At 41.3% G+C, this 15,271-nt stretch overlaps 1 protein-coding gene across 1 annotated transcript in view; it reads left to right on the top strand.

The window, feature by feature from the left end:
• Positions 1-15,271, top strand: part of NRP1 (neuropilin 1) — a 166,858-nt gene that overhangs the window by 123,384 nt on the left and 28,203 nt on the right. The window contains exons 8-9 of the mRNA XM_088447968.1: positions 7,588-7,743; positions 10,854-10,998. Of these exons, the coding sequence (XP_088304094.1) occupies positions 7,588-7,743; positions 10,854-10,998 (301 nt within the window). The remainder of the gene's footprint in view (positions 1-7,587; positions 7,744-10,853; positions 10,999-15,271) is intronic.

Below are 15,271 nucleotides of genomic sequence, written 5' to 3'. Positions count from 1 at the left end.
GTTCGTTAAAAGTGGTTGTGTATTAGATGTACGGCTGTCTGTGTTACCAACCACTTCCTGATATTTTAATGGATGCATTTTACTTTATGGGTCTAATTAAACACAATGACTGGAATTTCTCTGAAATTACTGCCACTTTTTTTTCCCTGACAGCAATAATGAATTGTTCCAGCTAGACAACTGGTCAGTAATTAAAGGTTTCTCATGGAGCTCAGAATATCAGAGTCAGTTAAGGTGCTTGAAGCCTGAAAATTGTTGTACGAGAGTAGAAAAAGAAAAATAACCTATATGTAATTAATCATTTTAATCAGAACCATTACAGGTTTTACAACTGCGAGAGTATAGCCTGGATACAGCTCAACGTTATACATAAATCAGATGTTATCCCATTAAAATCAGTGGGCAGGACGCATTTGGGAGCTGGGGAATAGCAATATGTGCGTGTTTCTTGTTTGTATAATTTTAAAGTTACAATTGAATTTGGAGTAAATTAAATACTTTACAATGAGGTTAGGCATCCTGTGGCTATTATCCATATGTTTGAAGTATGTGGAAATGCTGGGACTTATAGTCCAACAACATCTGGAAAACATCAAGTTGCCTATTTCGGCTTTAGATGAACCCTTCACAGAAACATCTATAATTAAATATATAAGTAAGCTAATTTAAAATGTGCCACATAATATTGTTTATAAAACTAGAGGTTTGGTGTGTATGTTTATTCGCAGTTCAAATGCTATAAATAATAATGGTGCAGTTTTAATGTATCCAACTTTGCCAAACATATATGAAGAGGTAAAATATTCTGGGTACAACTGAGGCTGACAGCTGGCGCATATAGCTTTAGTGGTACAAATAAGTGAAAACTGTCATTTTGATGGATTTAGGTAAAGTGAATCATTTACGGCCCATCTGGATCCTCAGGCAAGCTTCTAACAGTTTTATCAATATCCAAATTGCCATGATAACTGTGAGGTCAAATATAGACGATTTGGATGTTGGATGTTTGTACGGGATCCTGCGCAACACAGGACGCTCAGACAAAGATCACAGAAATGATCATACTGTATGTGGTCACTTTTCCCCCAGTCAGATTCCATTATCAATCAGCATCAGAAAAATCCAGATCAGATATAGTTGTCCTTTGCAGCCAGTTATCTATAAAATAACCAAATTAGTCATCAGTGTGTAGACCCTAAGGATGCAGGGCCTCTAGTGTTTAGTTTATAAGCAAATATTTCACTAAAGGCCCCCATACACGGTGCAATATGCACCTTGCGATGAGATGGCCGACCCGATGGCCGACATATCGGGCGGTCCCCACACACGGAGCAATCGGGTGGCCGACCGCCCGATATGCCAGCACCCCCTCCCCCACTCACATAGCGCTGCATTGGATCGTACATTGCTCCCCCAGATCAAGTACACATGCAGAAAGATCTGGAGGAGCGCTGTACGATCCCACGGTTGCATGTACTGGCCGATATCATACCCACACACGGAACAATATAGCAGCGATATCGTTCCAATCCATCAGATTGGCTGCTATATCGCACCATGTATGGGGGCCTTAAGTAGTATAGAAAAATAATAATATGTCAACATTGATGTAGCTAGTGTTATAGAGATGTCTTGTCTATTGTCTTCACTTTGTTTTTATGTCTTTGTATTTGTTCAGTTTCACAGCCGCATGAATCTTCATTCAAAATGAAAATTATTTTGAATTCTTTCCTATTTTAAGTACAATTTGCATGACAGATCAGTCATGTTTCCCTCATTTTTCTTTGTAAAGTAATTGCTATACATGACACGTGTATGGACACTGAGAAGATAAGCTGGAGAGCAGTAATTAAAATACTGCTGTAAATTACAGAGAATTTTAATGAGCTGTATATATTTGCTTTAGCCCAGGCCACTGGTCTGATATTTTAAGCTACAAAACTTTAAACTTAAAAGAAAAGATCTTAGATGGAACGGTTAGGGAACATTTCAAAAGGTATTTTGTCTATAAGTTCAGTCACAGGAATTATTTCCTTTAGACCGCCATATGTACAAAGATAATTTAACAAAGTGGGTAGAGGTTAGCCGAATATCGAGTGCGGTTTGTTAACAAGGTGGGACTAAGGACCTCATTCAGAGTCGGTCGTTGCGGCCGCCTGGTCGTACGCCACCGATGTTCGCTATACTGCGTATGCGTAAAGTTCGCAATGCGCGTGCGCAAACTTGCCGCTATGATCAGAAATTTCTCTCTCCTTGAACACAGCCAGGTCGGTAGTTTGAGTGACAGATGGAGGCGTTTGTGGGTGGCAACAGGGGAAGGTGCTTGAAAACGGGGGAGTGGAGATCCGAACGCAGGCGTGCCTCATTATGCGAACGGCGTTTTATGGGAGTTCATACGGATTATGGGAGTGCATAATTAACAAAGTAGCGTCATGGCACATGTGACCTGGGAGGTTTTTACACTGACATGATCGTAGTGCTTAAGAGAGGGTATGGTCAACCTTAAACTCTACGACCAGTTCCGATGGTTCCCGATGGTCTCGATTAATCCTTATATCCCCGGAGATGACGTGCAATGCGTACGAGAAGGGGGCGTATTTTTTTGTCTTCCGACCGCTTCCTCCCCTTAGTCGGCCAACTACCGATCCGAACTTAGGGACGCAACTTGCGAGGGAATCATTTGCATATCCGGCCCCTTTTTCCGTACGACCGTGCGGCCGCTTCGACCGACTCTGAATGAGGTCCTAATTGCCCAGACAGCTACGTTACATTTACTAAATGTAAGTAGTTCTTGCAACAGAAAACACCAGCTAATTAGGCACCATCAATGTTTTAATGAATATCAGACATTTTTTTCTTTACCCATTAGTTATTTTTCTTCTGCTATATTGTTGCATGATCTGGTTACTATTGGCAATACCTTTACCTTTTAGATATTTTAGTAGATGTACAGCTTTTTGCCTTCTGCCTTGATGTCACTAGCAGCAGTAGCATCACTAGGGGGGGTGCAGGCCGCACCGGGAGACAGCATCCGAAGGGGTTACACCAAATACATGCGTCATCCACTGTGTGTCGGGAGAGGCTGGGGGCTGCCTAGCAGATCCCAGAGTACTGGGCAAGCCCTACTGTACTTTATTAAATAACGGTCTCCACTTTCACTGTAAAAGAACTGTTCCATGTCTACCAACCAAGATTCACACAATGAAACCCTTTAAGTGCAAAGGGTGACACCAACTAACCATAAAAGGTTAATATTTGTTAATGTAAGCCATATATACAAGCATGAAAATGAGGAAAGCACTTCAGGCGTAAAATAGATGTTTGCTCTATTAGTACCATAGGGAATGAAGTGCTTTGTACATTGTGATACATTATAATCAGCCAGCAATTAATCTGCAGCTATATTCAGTAGCATAAGCTTTGAGTCTACAGCCGCCTCTCCTCCAGTTATACTGTATTGGTCCCCGAGAGAGAGACATAATTAGTGTTTTCTGATACATTTCAGTGGAACAATGTATCAACATATAACAAAAACAACACGTTCCCTGTTTTTTCTGTATAGCTCTCTTATTTAATAGGATTTGTAATAAATAATGAAAAAAATGCAACAAAAATAATATATTCCTCATTTTTGCTTATGCAGATGCTTGATATAACAAATGATTTTGTAATATATAAAATAGAATGTTTTTGATAAGCTAGCATCATATTTATTAGTAGATGGAGACCATAAACTATGTTACTGCTGTGTTTGGGATAAATAGGATGAAATCCACAGCTAGTAAACATATGCATTTACAGGTCTCATATAGATTTGATCAGAGTACAATCTGACATTGAATTTATTTTTGGGTCACTTGAGATATTTGGGCAGTATTGGGACCAATATTGCAGGCCTTGTGATCAGTATAAAACTGCATACAGAGTACGTCAATGACCTCTTGTTAGCCAACTGGTAATTTTGAGCCAGATTGGCTAGGCAATGTATGGTGTGTTCCAGAAACTATTCTAAAAATGTGGTTGTTTGACGGGAATTTATGGTCTACTGATGACTCACCTTCTACACACAGTGGAGGCATCTATGTTGTGCCTCATGCCTCAATGAGGTCACTGTTGAATTGAAAGGTTGAATATGTGTCTAGCCCAGCAAATGGCTGCCTTCGCTGTGCGTATGTTACAAGCCCACTTTAAAGAGCCATTGTTATGACTATAAATAGCTGTGTATTAGTAAGATAAATAAAGAAGGCAGGTCAATTCCTACCTAAGTCAGCAGAGCTTCAGTGACAGCTTTGCAGCTTGCTGTGTACAAATGCAGTGCATGGATTGGTTGACTCGTACACATGGGCAGGACTAACACTGTAACTGATCTGACAGCACAATCAACTTTTTGACCTGTATGAGATCTTCTCAGGACACTGTCTTAAAGATGTGCGAGTAGCTTTAGCTTTTGGGGCATTAAATCTTTCCTTTATAACAGAACTTTTATGAGAAAATAGGACAGAACAATATATTTTACTTCCTTGTTTCATATCTGAACATGCAAAATGTGAGGATTAGCAGTCCTTTTAAGTATTGCACTTTATTTAATGTAACCAGGTCTGTAGGACTACCATTATCTATTCTAACTATAAGCGCTTTAGATCAGGACCTGTTTCACCATGTATTGTTTAGTGTTATGGTAAATTTATAGTTACATAATTATAGTGCACCATAATCTCGTGTAGACCTATTTATTTGTGTATTTTTCTGTTAAGACTAGCAATCGTGTCCTGGAGTAAAACAAATAAATATATACATACAGTACATTTACATGCATAATATCTTCCAATTTAGCTTGATTTGTTCTATATAAACTAGTCAAAGCTTTTCACAAGTCTTATATGAAATTATATTTTGTCCTCCAGGGAGAAATCTTTGTACGATTTTCCAATTCATTAGTCAGAAATCCTGGAATAATACTATTAATTATAAGAATGAGTTCATATGCTGGCACGACAATGTTTGCACAATATCATACCAATATAATCCAATAAAAATGAATAAGTGTGAGGTAATTATGGTATTTAACATGACCTTTCACAAGGGACTCGTAGTTTCCGTTATCATTTATGGAATGCGAAAAAAAAATATTAACTTAAATTAAAAATCTGTAATTCCTGCATAATTAGTTTCTCTAGTTGCTATGTGAACTCTGGGTGCCTGCCAAGTGCACAAACAGTCCACAAGTCTTTTCTGTTCTTTTTTTTTGCTTAAGCAGATTTCCTCATCGATTTATGCAGTTTATAAATGTTTGCCAGATATTTAAATAATGAGTTAAATAAATTGCCTCCATTTAGACTTTGTGCTTTCTGTGATTTGTAAAGTTAAAGAACTACTCAGTTAGTAATACAAAAAGGTCGGAAATTATTCTTTTTATTTTTTGCCCACTTCACCAGCCAGATTTGCTGTTGACCTCAATCCATATCCCTTAAGCAGGGTACATATTTAGTTGATGGATCGGTCAGCAGATCAATCTGCCCTCAGAGCAGACAATTGGTAAGTTATAAACACTGCCAATCAGCAGCTCGATGTGTCTGGTCTGACATCACAACTGGACGGGCATCTAAATTTAAATGCCCGCCCAGTTGTGATGTCAGTGTCGGCGGTCCCTGCAGCAAGATATATATCAGCATCGGCTGTGCTGCAGGGCCGACCTGATATGTCTGTGAACAACGTTGTACACACAAACGCCAATGCACATGATATATCGCTCTCCGATAGAACAAGTGATATATCACCAAGTGTGTACCCAGCTTTACGTTGTGAGCCTGATTTAGAGTTAGGAGTAGATTCAGTTAGAAGTTTACTTTTGGACCTTGGAAAAAACATGCTGCACTGCCAATTTAAAATGTGCAGTTATATGTTGAGTTTGGGGGGAATGCTCAACCTGGCTCAACTATTAAGCACCTACTATAGTTTAATAATAAAGCTTCCCAAATTTGCATTTGTACCTCATGCATTGCAACATAGTTTGTAAATTTTCACCCAGAACTGGATTTGCTCCTAACTCTAAATTAAGACCTGTCTATGGGAAGGTAATAAATGTAATCTGCCAGTGTTAAAAAAAAAATTCAGGGAGGGGGGGAGGGGACTTAATAAAAGGCCGGCCACATGTTCTTGATCAGTTGTTACATTGGATTGTTGGAAAAATGTTGTGGGTTGAACCAATGGAATCAGCTTAATCAAGGATGCAGTCTATACATTTACTTAGAACCACTGCCGCCATGGTGTGTGATCAACCTGTGAGCTTTGCAAATAAACTCTCATAACATTAGAGAATGTTGAATGCTTTCCTAAGTTAAGTAAGAATACTTTTATTTGTTTTTTGTAGTCGGTTAGTAAAAGTGCATGATTTTTAGGCTTGCCCAAACCTATTTGCTGCAAACAAACTGTGACACCTAAGAGAGCATGACATACTAAAGGGCTCCCAGACCGGAAAGAGCATGGGACATGAACTCCTTAGAAGACTATAAAATCATGTGAGAGGGAAAGGTTTGAATTTCAGTGTGCAAGCTTCCTGCACGCCTAATTATTTTATAATAATTCAATAATGATACTTTTCAACCTATGCTTTTGTATTATCCCATGTCTTGGCACAAAATACAATAATAAAAATTAACATATGGACAAATTACCAAAACAGAAGACATCGGCGAGGCTAATTAGGATCAAGGTTCTAAAACCTAAAATTAATATTTTTATTGCTTTTTATTAATATGTAAATAATGACTGCTGACTAAATATAAAAGTGTTGGAAGCAGGATGTGTTAGCTCAGTAAGTAAGCACTCATGGAAACAATTGGTCTGCACTTCTGCTGAGACTGAGAGCTCAGTATGCTTTGTAAAAATTAAGTTCTGCAGCTATTTTCTGCCATTTTCAATACAAAGAAGGCATTGTGCCCAGTTCTATCTGCTCTAGGATAGAAAGGTATACTTGTTTTGTTTTTCCTTTATATCTTGTCAAGAACTTACTGTATCCATTCTTCAAAGCTGGCGTAGGAGTTTTGTGGGGTTGCACATACTCCAATCAGAACGTTAGAATTTTAACAGCAGCACAGAACATTTCAGCCAACTCCTGCATGTGCATATGAAGGCGAGTTTATAATAGGAGCAACTAGGACATCAAGTTACCAATCCAAAAAGCTATACTTGTCAACATGGCCGTCGGGAGTCTGTTAGGTCACAGTACTGGGGGTGTGGCCAAATATGTGGGGGACCAGTTGAAAAACCAGAGCCTATCTTTACATGTTGCAGGTGACATAGCTGCTCCACCTCCAAGGCCTGGGATCATTGGCAGGCCCCTGGCAGATAAAATGGTTGTACAAAGAATAACACTTTACATTACATCATTCTCCCAACACCACCTGTCCTTTATTTGTACAGAGTTTAAATTCTAGAATTATAGAGGATGTAGCTTTCATTACGGCAAGGTAACCTCGTCTCATACAAACCCACTTTATAACCAGGTCAAACAAATGAATGCCTTAATGTGATGATCACAAATTGATTCCAACAAACCAATGTGTTCTCTCTGTTTGCATAACACAGGTAGACCTTGGATTACTCCGATTCGTTTCTGGAATAGGAACCCAGGGAGCTGTATCTAAGGAGACAAATAAGAAATATTATGTGAAATCATACAAAGTTGATATAAGCTCTAATGGAGAGGACTGGATTACACTTAAAGATGGAAATAAGCAGTTGGTAAGAGTCAAAGTTCTACTTCTAGTAAATGAAAAAATCATAGCAACTAGTAAGAATTTAAAATAAAAGATCATAAGTAATATTAAAATGCCTTTGAAAGCCGTCATTAAACATAGATTCCATTTCTGTTTCTACAGTCACTTCCCGGTACTATACAAAAGGGTCTGTGCAATTTAAAAGGACTTAGGAGACTCATACTTAGAATGCAAGGCAAAGGAACTATAAAAACACAAAGGGCCCCTCAGCAGATGAAAAATACCTATTCTAGTAAAATATAGAAAAAAGCAACTTAACACACATCATTCAAGTCCACAATTTATATGTGTATGTTTATAAAAAGCAGTTGAAATACATAAAAAATGATTTGTGGTAAATTGTTATTTTAGGCTGTTACTCACTTCTGTTAATGGCTGAAATAAAAAGAATGTCCCTTAGGAGGCAGCCAATAAGTATTTTATTTTAGGTGGTATTACTGCAGCTTACAGAAAAGCAATAGAGAAACACAATTTATACACCATAAAAGGACCAATTGCATTTTTTCTTAATATATATTTCAAAATAACTTATTTTGTTTTTTTTTATTTTGATATATATAAATAAAAATGTGGGGGTAAATTTATTAAAGGTCGGTTTTGGTTCAAAAACAAAACATTCCTAAATTGCTCGATAAGGACATCGGATTGCTGTAAAAAATCAGACTATTTATCATTTGTCGGGTTTCAGCTTTAATTGAAACCTGGCGTCGATGTCAGCCAGATTTTGTAGCTCTAAATACCCAGCTGGTTCGGCCTGGTGCTGGTTATAGGAAAATGGCAGGAACCAGACACAGGGCCTCATTCAGAGGCGGTCGGAGGATGCAAGCGGTCGCTTAGAAACTGGGCGGCCGCTTGCATCCTGACCGCCCGCCTCTGTTGCGGTCGTTAGGCTGTGGGTTAACACCCACAGCTCTAACGACTGCTCCGGTGATGGTCGCGATGGTCAGAGACCATCGCGACCATCGGGGCTTACGACGAGACCCTAGGGTAGGGTCTCACTTGTCGTAAGCCCCGGAGAGCTTCTGGCTCTGTCTGAGCCGGAAGCTTTCCACTGACATCACTAGTGATGTCAGTGGGGCCTCCCCCAAACGGTAGGCTGCCACCACCTCCGGCCCGCCTTCCAAACGAGGCGAGCTGTCAATCAACATCGACAGCTCGCCCCCTTTGGATCGAGACCCGCTACGACCGGCGCTGTCGGTCATAGCGGGTCTCACGCATGCGCGTGACGGCGCTGGTGCCGTCGTGCGCATGCTCTGTGGGGGGCCATCGACCCGGTCCGAGCGCATCGGCGCTAACAACTGGGACTGAATGACCCCCACAGTTTTCACCCTGTTTTCAGACCACCTCAGGCTGAGATATCCGGGACTGGTTACTGATTTGGTGGGGGGACTCCACGCCTTTTTTTTTTATTTTAACTCTTTCTTTACAGTTTACACTAACAAAGCCTGCACAGATTATTGTGATCTGTGCAGTGCTTCTCCCAAACTCGTCTGCCTCTGGCAGGTCTATTGTTTGGATGGGTTTGCCGTAGTTTTGCTGTTAGGTTTTGGGCGCTTTTAAAACTGACCATTAGTAAATCTCTAGATTCTATAGCGGTCTATGTAAAAACATTGACTTTTTGGTCGGATAGTCTAAAGTGGTCTAAAGTTAGGTTTTTGGTTGGTTTTCCATCGGTTTTGACTTTAGAAAAATGGCCGCTTTTGGTTGGTTTACAAAACAGAGGGAAAATTGCTTAAAAAAAGCAAAACCGACCTTTAGTAAACTTAGCCATGCATAGTTATTCATACTTGGGGCCTTATCCAATTAGCCGCGGTACATTACCGCAGCTAATTAGCTCGCCCTGGGCTTGCTCGTGGCTATCCAATTAACCCCCGAAGTCGGCCTGACAACGGCACTTATCAGGGTTTTTTTTTTTCGGGACCTGATGTGTCCCGAAAAATAATCCACGATATATGCAGTTTTTTCGCCCAAAAAAGGGTGAGAACACATAGGTCCGCAAGCTTATCGCAGCTTCCATGTGTTAATGGGCGAAATAATAGGATAGGGAGAAAAAAAATATCGGGGATAATCAGTGAAAAATCCCCATTTTTCGCTGATCGCGGGGATCAATTTGCGCCCGAACAGTGTTCGGGGCTAATTGGATATGGCTCTTGGTATGATATTGTTGATCTAACCAATAGAAAACACACAATAGAAGCATCGTGGCTGAGCAATAAAGTGCAGCTTCCCAACTGACTAGGAATCGGTGACAGACTTCAGGCAGGATTCACAAGGTAACTCATGTCTCAGAGACGTCCCTGGTGAGCTGGTAGGCTGGACACTTGGTCAGCGCACAATGGCCCTCATTCAGAGCCGCTCGTTAGCGGCAGTACGCTCGTTCCGAGCGATGTTTGCACATCTGCGCATGCGTACGCTTTTTAGTACGCATGCGCGAACCAGTCAGTGCGGCCGAAAATCCTTTGTACGCTATATAGCGAGTGCCTGCTATTTTGAGTGACAGAATGAGGCGTATGTGGGTGGTAACAGGGGAAGGTGCTTGAAAATGGGGAGTGGAGATCCGAACGCAGGCGTGCTTAAAGGTCAAAACGGGCGTTTTATGGGTGTGTATATTTAAAACAGCAGCGGCATTGACCACGTCACTGGGTTATTTTATAGCCAGAACTGCACGCAAATTTGTGGTAGCAAACACCAACCACAAGAATAGCGAGCAGTTCATACGCTGGTCGATGTACTCGATTAATCTAATAAATAGCGGACATGACGTAGGATGCGTGCGGCCAGGGGGCGTTTTTAACAAATAAACGAGCGTATGTTTTGCTCGTTCATTCAGACTTAGAGGTGTGAACACACTGCAATGTGCGTACGGATCATTTGAATAGCCACCCCTTGTTTTTAAACGAACGACCGCAAATAGCGTCCGGCTCTGAATGAGGGCCAATATGTCTGCGTCCACTGTGTTAGTGTGACAAGTACATTTTAAGTGATATTGTTTTCGTTGTGACTCCCATTACAAAATATTGAAATGACTTGTAATTAGTGCCGTGAATACCTAATGATCTTTATTGGTTACTGCAGCTGTTTACAGGAAACAACAACCCCATCGATGTCATTTATAGAGCATTCCCCAAGCCTGTCATCACCCGGTTTATAAGACTCCGTCCTGTGACTTGGGAGAACGGCATTTCATTGAGATTTGAAATCTATGGCTGTAAAATAACAGGTAACAATAGCATGTTTGTAACATATTAGTTATACTTGTTGGTTTTAGAACTTATTTTGACTTAACCGTAAATTTAAAAATTAGTCATACAAGGAATGATTCTGTCTTTATCATATATGTGGATAATAAAGGCAGACTTGTGAACTACACACAATACAGTCATTACTATCGTCAGGGAGATTTTCTATCAATGGTTCAAGAAACTTTTATAGTAACATTTAAAACACGCCAACATACATATTCCTTAAATAATACAAGTATCTGAAAGGCATATCTTCCTGATTCTCAGGGGTATATTACTAAAGTGAGAGTTTTTAGAAGTGGAGATATTGCTCATAGCAACTAATCAGATTCTAACTATTATGTTCTAGAAGGTGCTAGTTAAATGTTAAGTAGAATCTGATTGGTTGCTATGAGCAATATCTCCACTTCTAAAAACTTTCACTTTAGTAAAAGCAACCCATACTAAACATTTGAATGATATACAGTATCTTAACTTATAGTATTAACATCATAAACATTTTAATGGTAAAATAACAGATATTCTATCAGCCTCACAATAATACCTCTTTTCCACCAAAAACCCAGGTCCGACCTGGGTTTTGAGACATTGGACCCCATTCAGAGTCGGTCGTTGTGGCCGCACGGTCGTACGCCACCGATGTTCGCTATATTGCGCATGCGTAAAGTTCGCAATGCGCGTGCGCAAACTAGCCGCTACGATCAGAAATTTCTCTCTCCTTGAACACAGCCAGGTCGGTAGTTTGAGTGACAGATGGAGGCGTTTGTGGGTGGTAACAGGGGAAGGTGCTTGAAAACGGGGGAGTGGAGATCCGAACGCAGGCGTGCCTCATTATGCGAACGGCGTTTTATGGGAGTGCATACGGATTATGGGAGTGCATAATTAACAAAGTAGCGTCATGGCACATGTGACATGGGAGGTTTTTACACTGACATGATCGTAGAGCTTAAGAGAGGGTATGGTCAACCTTAAACTCTACGACCAGTGCCGTAATCCTTATATGCCCGGAGATGACGTGCAATGCGTACGAGAAGGGGGCGTATTTTTTTGTCTTCCGACCGCTTCCTCCCCTTGGTCGGCCAACTACCGATCCGAACTTAGGGACGCAACTTGCGAGGGAATCATTTGCATATCCGACCCCTTTTTCCGTACAACCGTGCGGACACTTCGACCGACTCTGAATGAGGTCCATAGTTCCAACCCAAGTCAGACCCAGGTCAGAGACTGTTTACACAGCACCATCGATCTGGGTTATTCTCAGGTCAGCCCCGTTCACACTGAACCTGGGTCTGCCCTGCTAAACTTGTGAGGTCATAAAAAGTGGGAGGTGACTGCTCCACAACCACCAATCAGCTCATTTTAGGCATGTCTCAGGTTGGATAACCCGGGTTGCGCCGTTTACACTGCACCATTACCCAGGTCCATCCTGAGTCCGACCCTGGTAGATACCTGGGTTGGATTGCTGGGTCACTTGACCCGGGTTATTTTTCAGGGACCCTTTTACACTGAGCTACGACCCGGGTAGACCCAGCAAAAACCTGCGTTTTTGCTCTGGTGTAAAAGGGGTATAACTGTGGCTTACCCTTCAATCACATTGTAATGCAATTCCTTGGCTAACACCGTATACTATTCCCTTGGAAATTACACAACTCAAAACAGGACAACAATTCTAAATGATGTTTTGCTGCTTTTGTTTTTTTGGAGGTGTTTGCAAGGTAACTTTGTAGTTTACCTTCACACTGATGAGACTGCACCTTTTGTTATTAATTGATACAATTACATATTCACACACACTACATACAACGTTATTGTTTTGAGTTAGCAAGCCAATTTAGCACCAAGTGAACTGTATTGCTGATGTTCTCAAGGCCCCTGTGTGTGCAATTAAGAGTTGATTGCACCTGACTCCCACCATCTCCAGTCCCCAGGTATCCATTTACTGTGATATAAACACCTGAGCACAGCTGTATAGCTTCATTTTGTATGTCATGCATACACAACACTAAGAAAATGTTTAGGGGGCTTTGCTTTATTTTTCTACAGCTGAAGCAAAACATAAAAGCATTTATAATATTGTTTTGTGCAGAACATCAAAATCTCCAAAATAAGCTACTAGCAGACTAACAAGTGATAATGGGCAGATGTACTAAGCTCTGGAAAGTGATATATTGGAAAGTGATAAACTACCAACCAATCATCTCCTAACTCATTTTTCAAACAGAGCCTGTGACATGACAGTTAGGAGCTGAGTGGCTGGTAGTTTATAACTTTCCAAAGCTTAGTACATCTCCCCCATAGTCTTGAAAATGTTATTAAACTACCAATTATAGCTCCAGCATTTTCTCTTTATTATATAGAGTTCTCAGATGGAAAAATATGATGGCGGATTTATATTTAAACTGTGATTTGATCCCTTGTTTGTGTGGTGCCCTTTATTTCAGTTTATTTAAGCATTTTGCATATCTATAGGTAATTAGAGGGTAAAGTTGAATACTATTTGTATTTTTTTGCTTAGTTAGTTACGTACTATGAATTACTTATTGGCCTATATTGTTGTGATTAATCTTTATGGGGGTCATGCAGACTGTTACATAGCTTATGTTCAAGGCTATTGAGACATTCTCAGGACTGGGGTACTTGGGGGGAGTCCAAATCTGTGGCCACATTACACTGCCACCCTCAGAAGCAGGCCTGGGTCCCCACCGGCCCCTCCAACAGACCGAGAACCTGGTACTCAGTACCTGCCCTCTACCACTCCCCTCAGCGCCCCTGTGTACACTACAATAATTTTTTGAGCATGTTGATTTCAAAAATATGCAAACAAATGCGAGAATGCAGAGTCAGGTGTATTGTGAGCAGTGTTGGGAAGAGACATTCACACATAGGCAATATATAGTAACTACATGGAACTGCAAATGCGGTCAGATGCAGACCTAAAGAAGCTTGTGATATGTCTGTCAGTAGGTGCGTCTGTTGTGGGTGCTTATATATATGATGCTATTTGCATTGGCTCTTTGCATGTTAAAAATAAAAATAAAACAAAGTGTGCCCTTCCCCACAAAGTGTAACCACCGCACACAGCCTAGGCTGGCAACGTCACACCCAGGTGGTCAAACAGCGTGTGGTAACCCTGAAAAAGCCACTATTAGCACTAGGCTAGACAGTTCCTGGACATACTTGCCTACTCTCCTGGAACAGCCGGGAGGCACCCAAGAACCTGGGCGGCCGCATTCCCAGAAAAACCGCAAGTCTCCCGGCCGACCGCCTACCCCCGTATCCCTCCCTTGCACGCCCACACACACGCCTGCAGCAGGGGGGGCAATGACACGATTCATGCTGAATTGCGTCATCATGGCCTCGGCCTCTGCTTCACATTGCCGGTAATCTCGGCATTGTGTATCGAGGGCAGAATCATGATGATGCGATTGCGTGGTCACGCCTCCTGCTCCGCCCCTACTGCCAGGTAATGTCCCCGGCCACACACTCCACATGCCGCACCATGCCCTCCCCCCCCCCGCTATGCTGGCCTGGCTGCCCCATGCAGAATACTTGCCAGAATGTTGGCAAGTATTGTCCAGGATCACTATAAAATGGAAACCGCAGTATGGGGTCCCTCTACTATAATATTCCCCAGCCCTAGCCTATTCAGCACTGGAATGAAAATTAGGAAAATTTTATGAAAATTAGGAAAATTTGTCCCAGCCATAAAAAAAAAAAATACGGGCTCCTCCCATCAGGATTTCCAGCCCCATGCTGAACAGGAAGACTTGTCATTCATAAAATATTTGGGCATGCTAGTTCTTGTAAAACTACAAGAGCCATCATGATCTGGCACACAGATCCTACTGGGACCTGTAGTTCACCTGTAAAAAAAATGCACTGCTATAAGAGACCTTCATTTAAATTAAACTCCACAACAGATTTCCTCTTCTATCACTTTAATGCTCACTTAAGGGCTTATTTATCATTAAATATTTTCCGGAATATACCCGAAAACAGGTTTCTGTGGGTACCTGCATATATTAAGGATCCCCCAGATGTATCATGACGGGATCACAGCAGATATCTCCAATATCTGCTTTGGTCCCTTCATTTCCGACCCCAAATGCAGCCCATATTGGTGTCTATGGGTGCTGCTATGCATTCGGATTTACCAAGCTCCGGAAAGTGAAGGCATCAGCCTATAGTAACATAATGAGCTAAAGTTTAAGGAGAACACATTTTGTCAGCTATTTACCTTTCTGCTTTCAG

Source organism: Taudactylus pleione, unplaced genomic scaffold, assembly GCF_031769625.1.
Source record: "Taudactylus pleione unplaced genomic scaffold, aTauple2 ptg000446l, whole genome shotgun sequence".
NCBI classification, from domain to species: Eukaryota; Metazoa; Chordata; class Amphibia; order Anura; family Myobatrachidae; genus Taudactylus; species Taudactylus pleione.
This window is presented reverse-complemented; position numbering and strand designations above follow the sequence as displayed.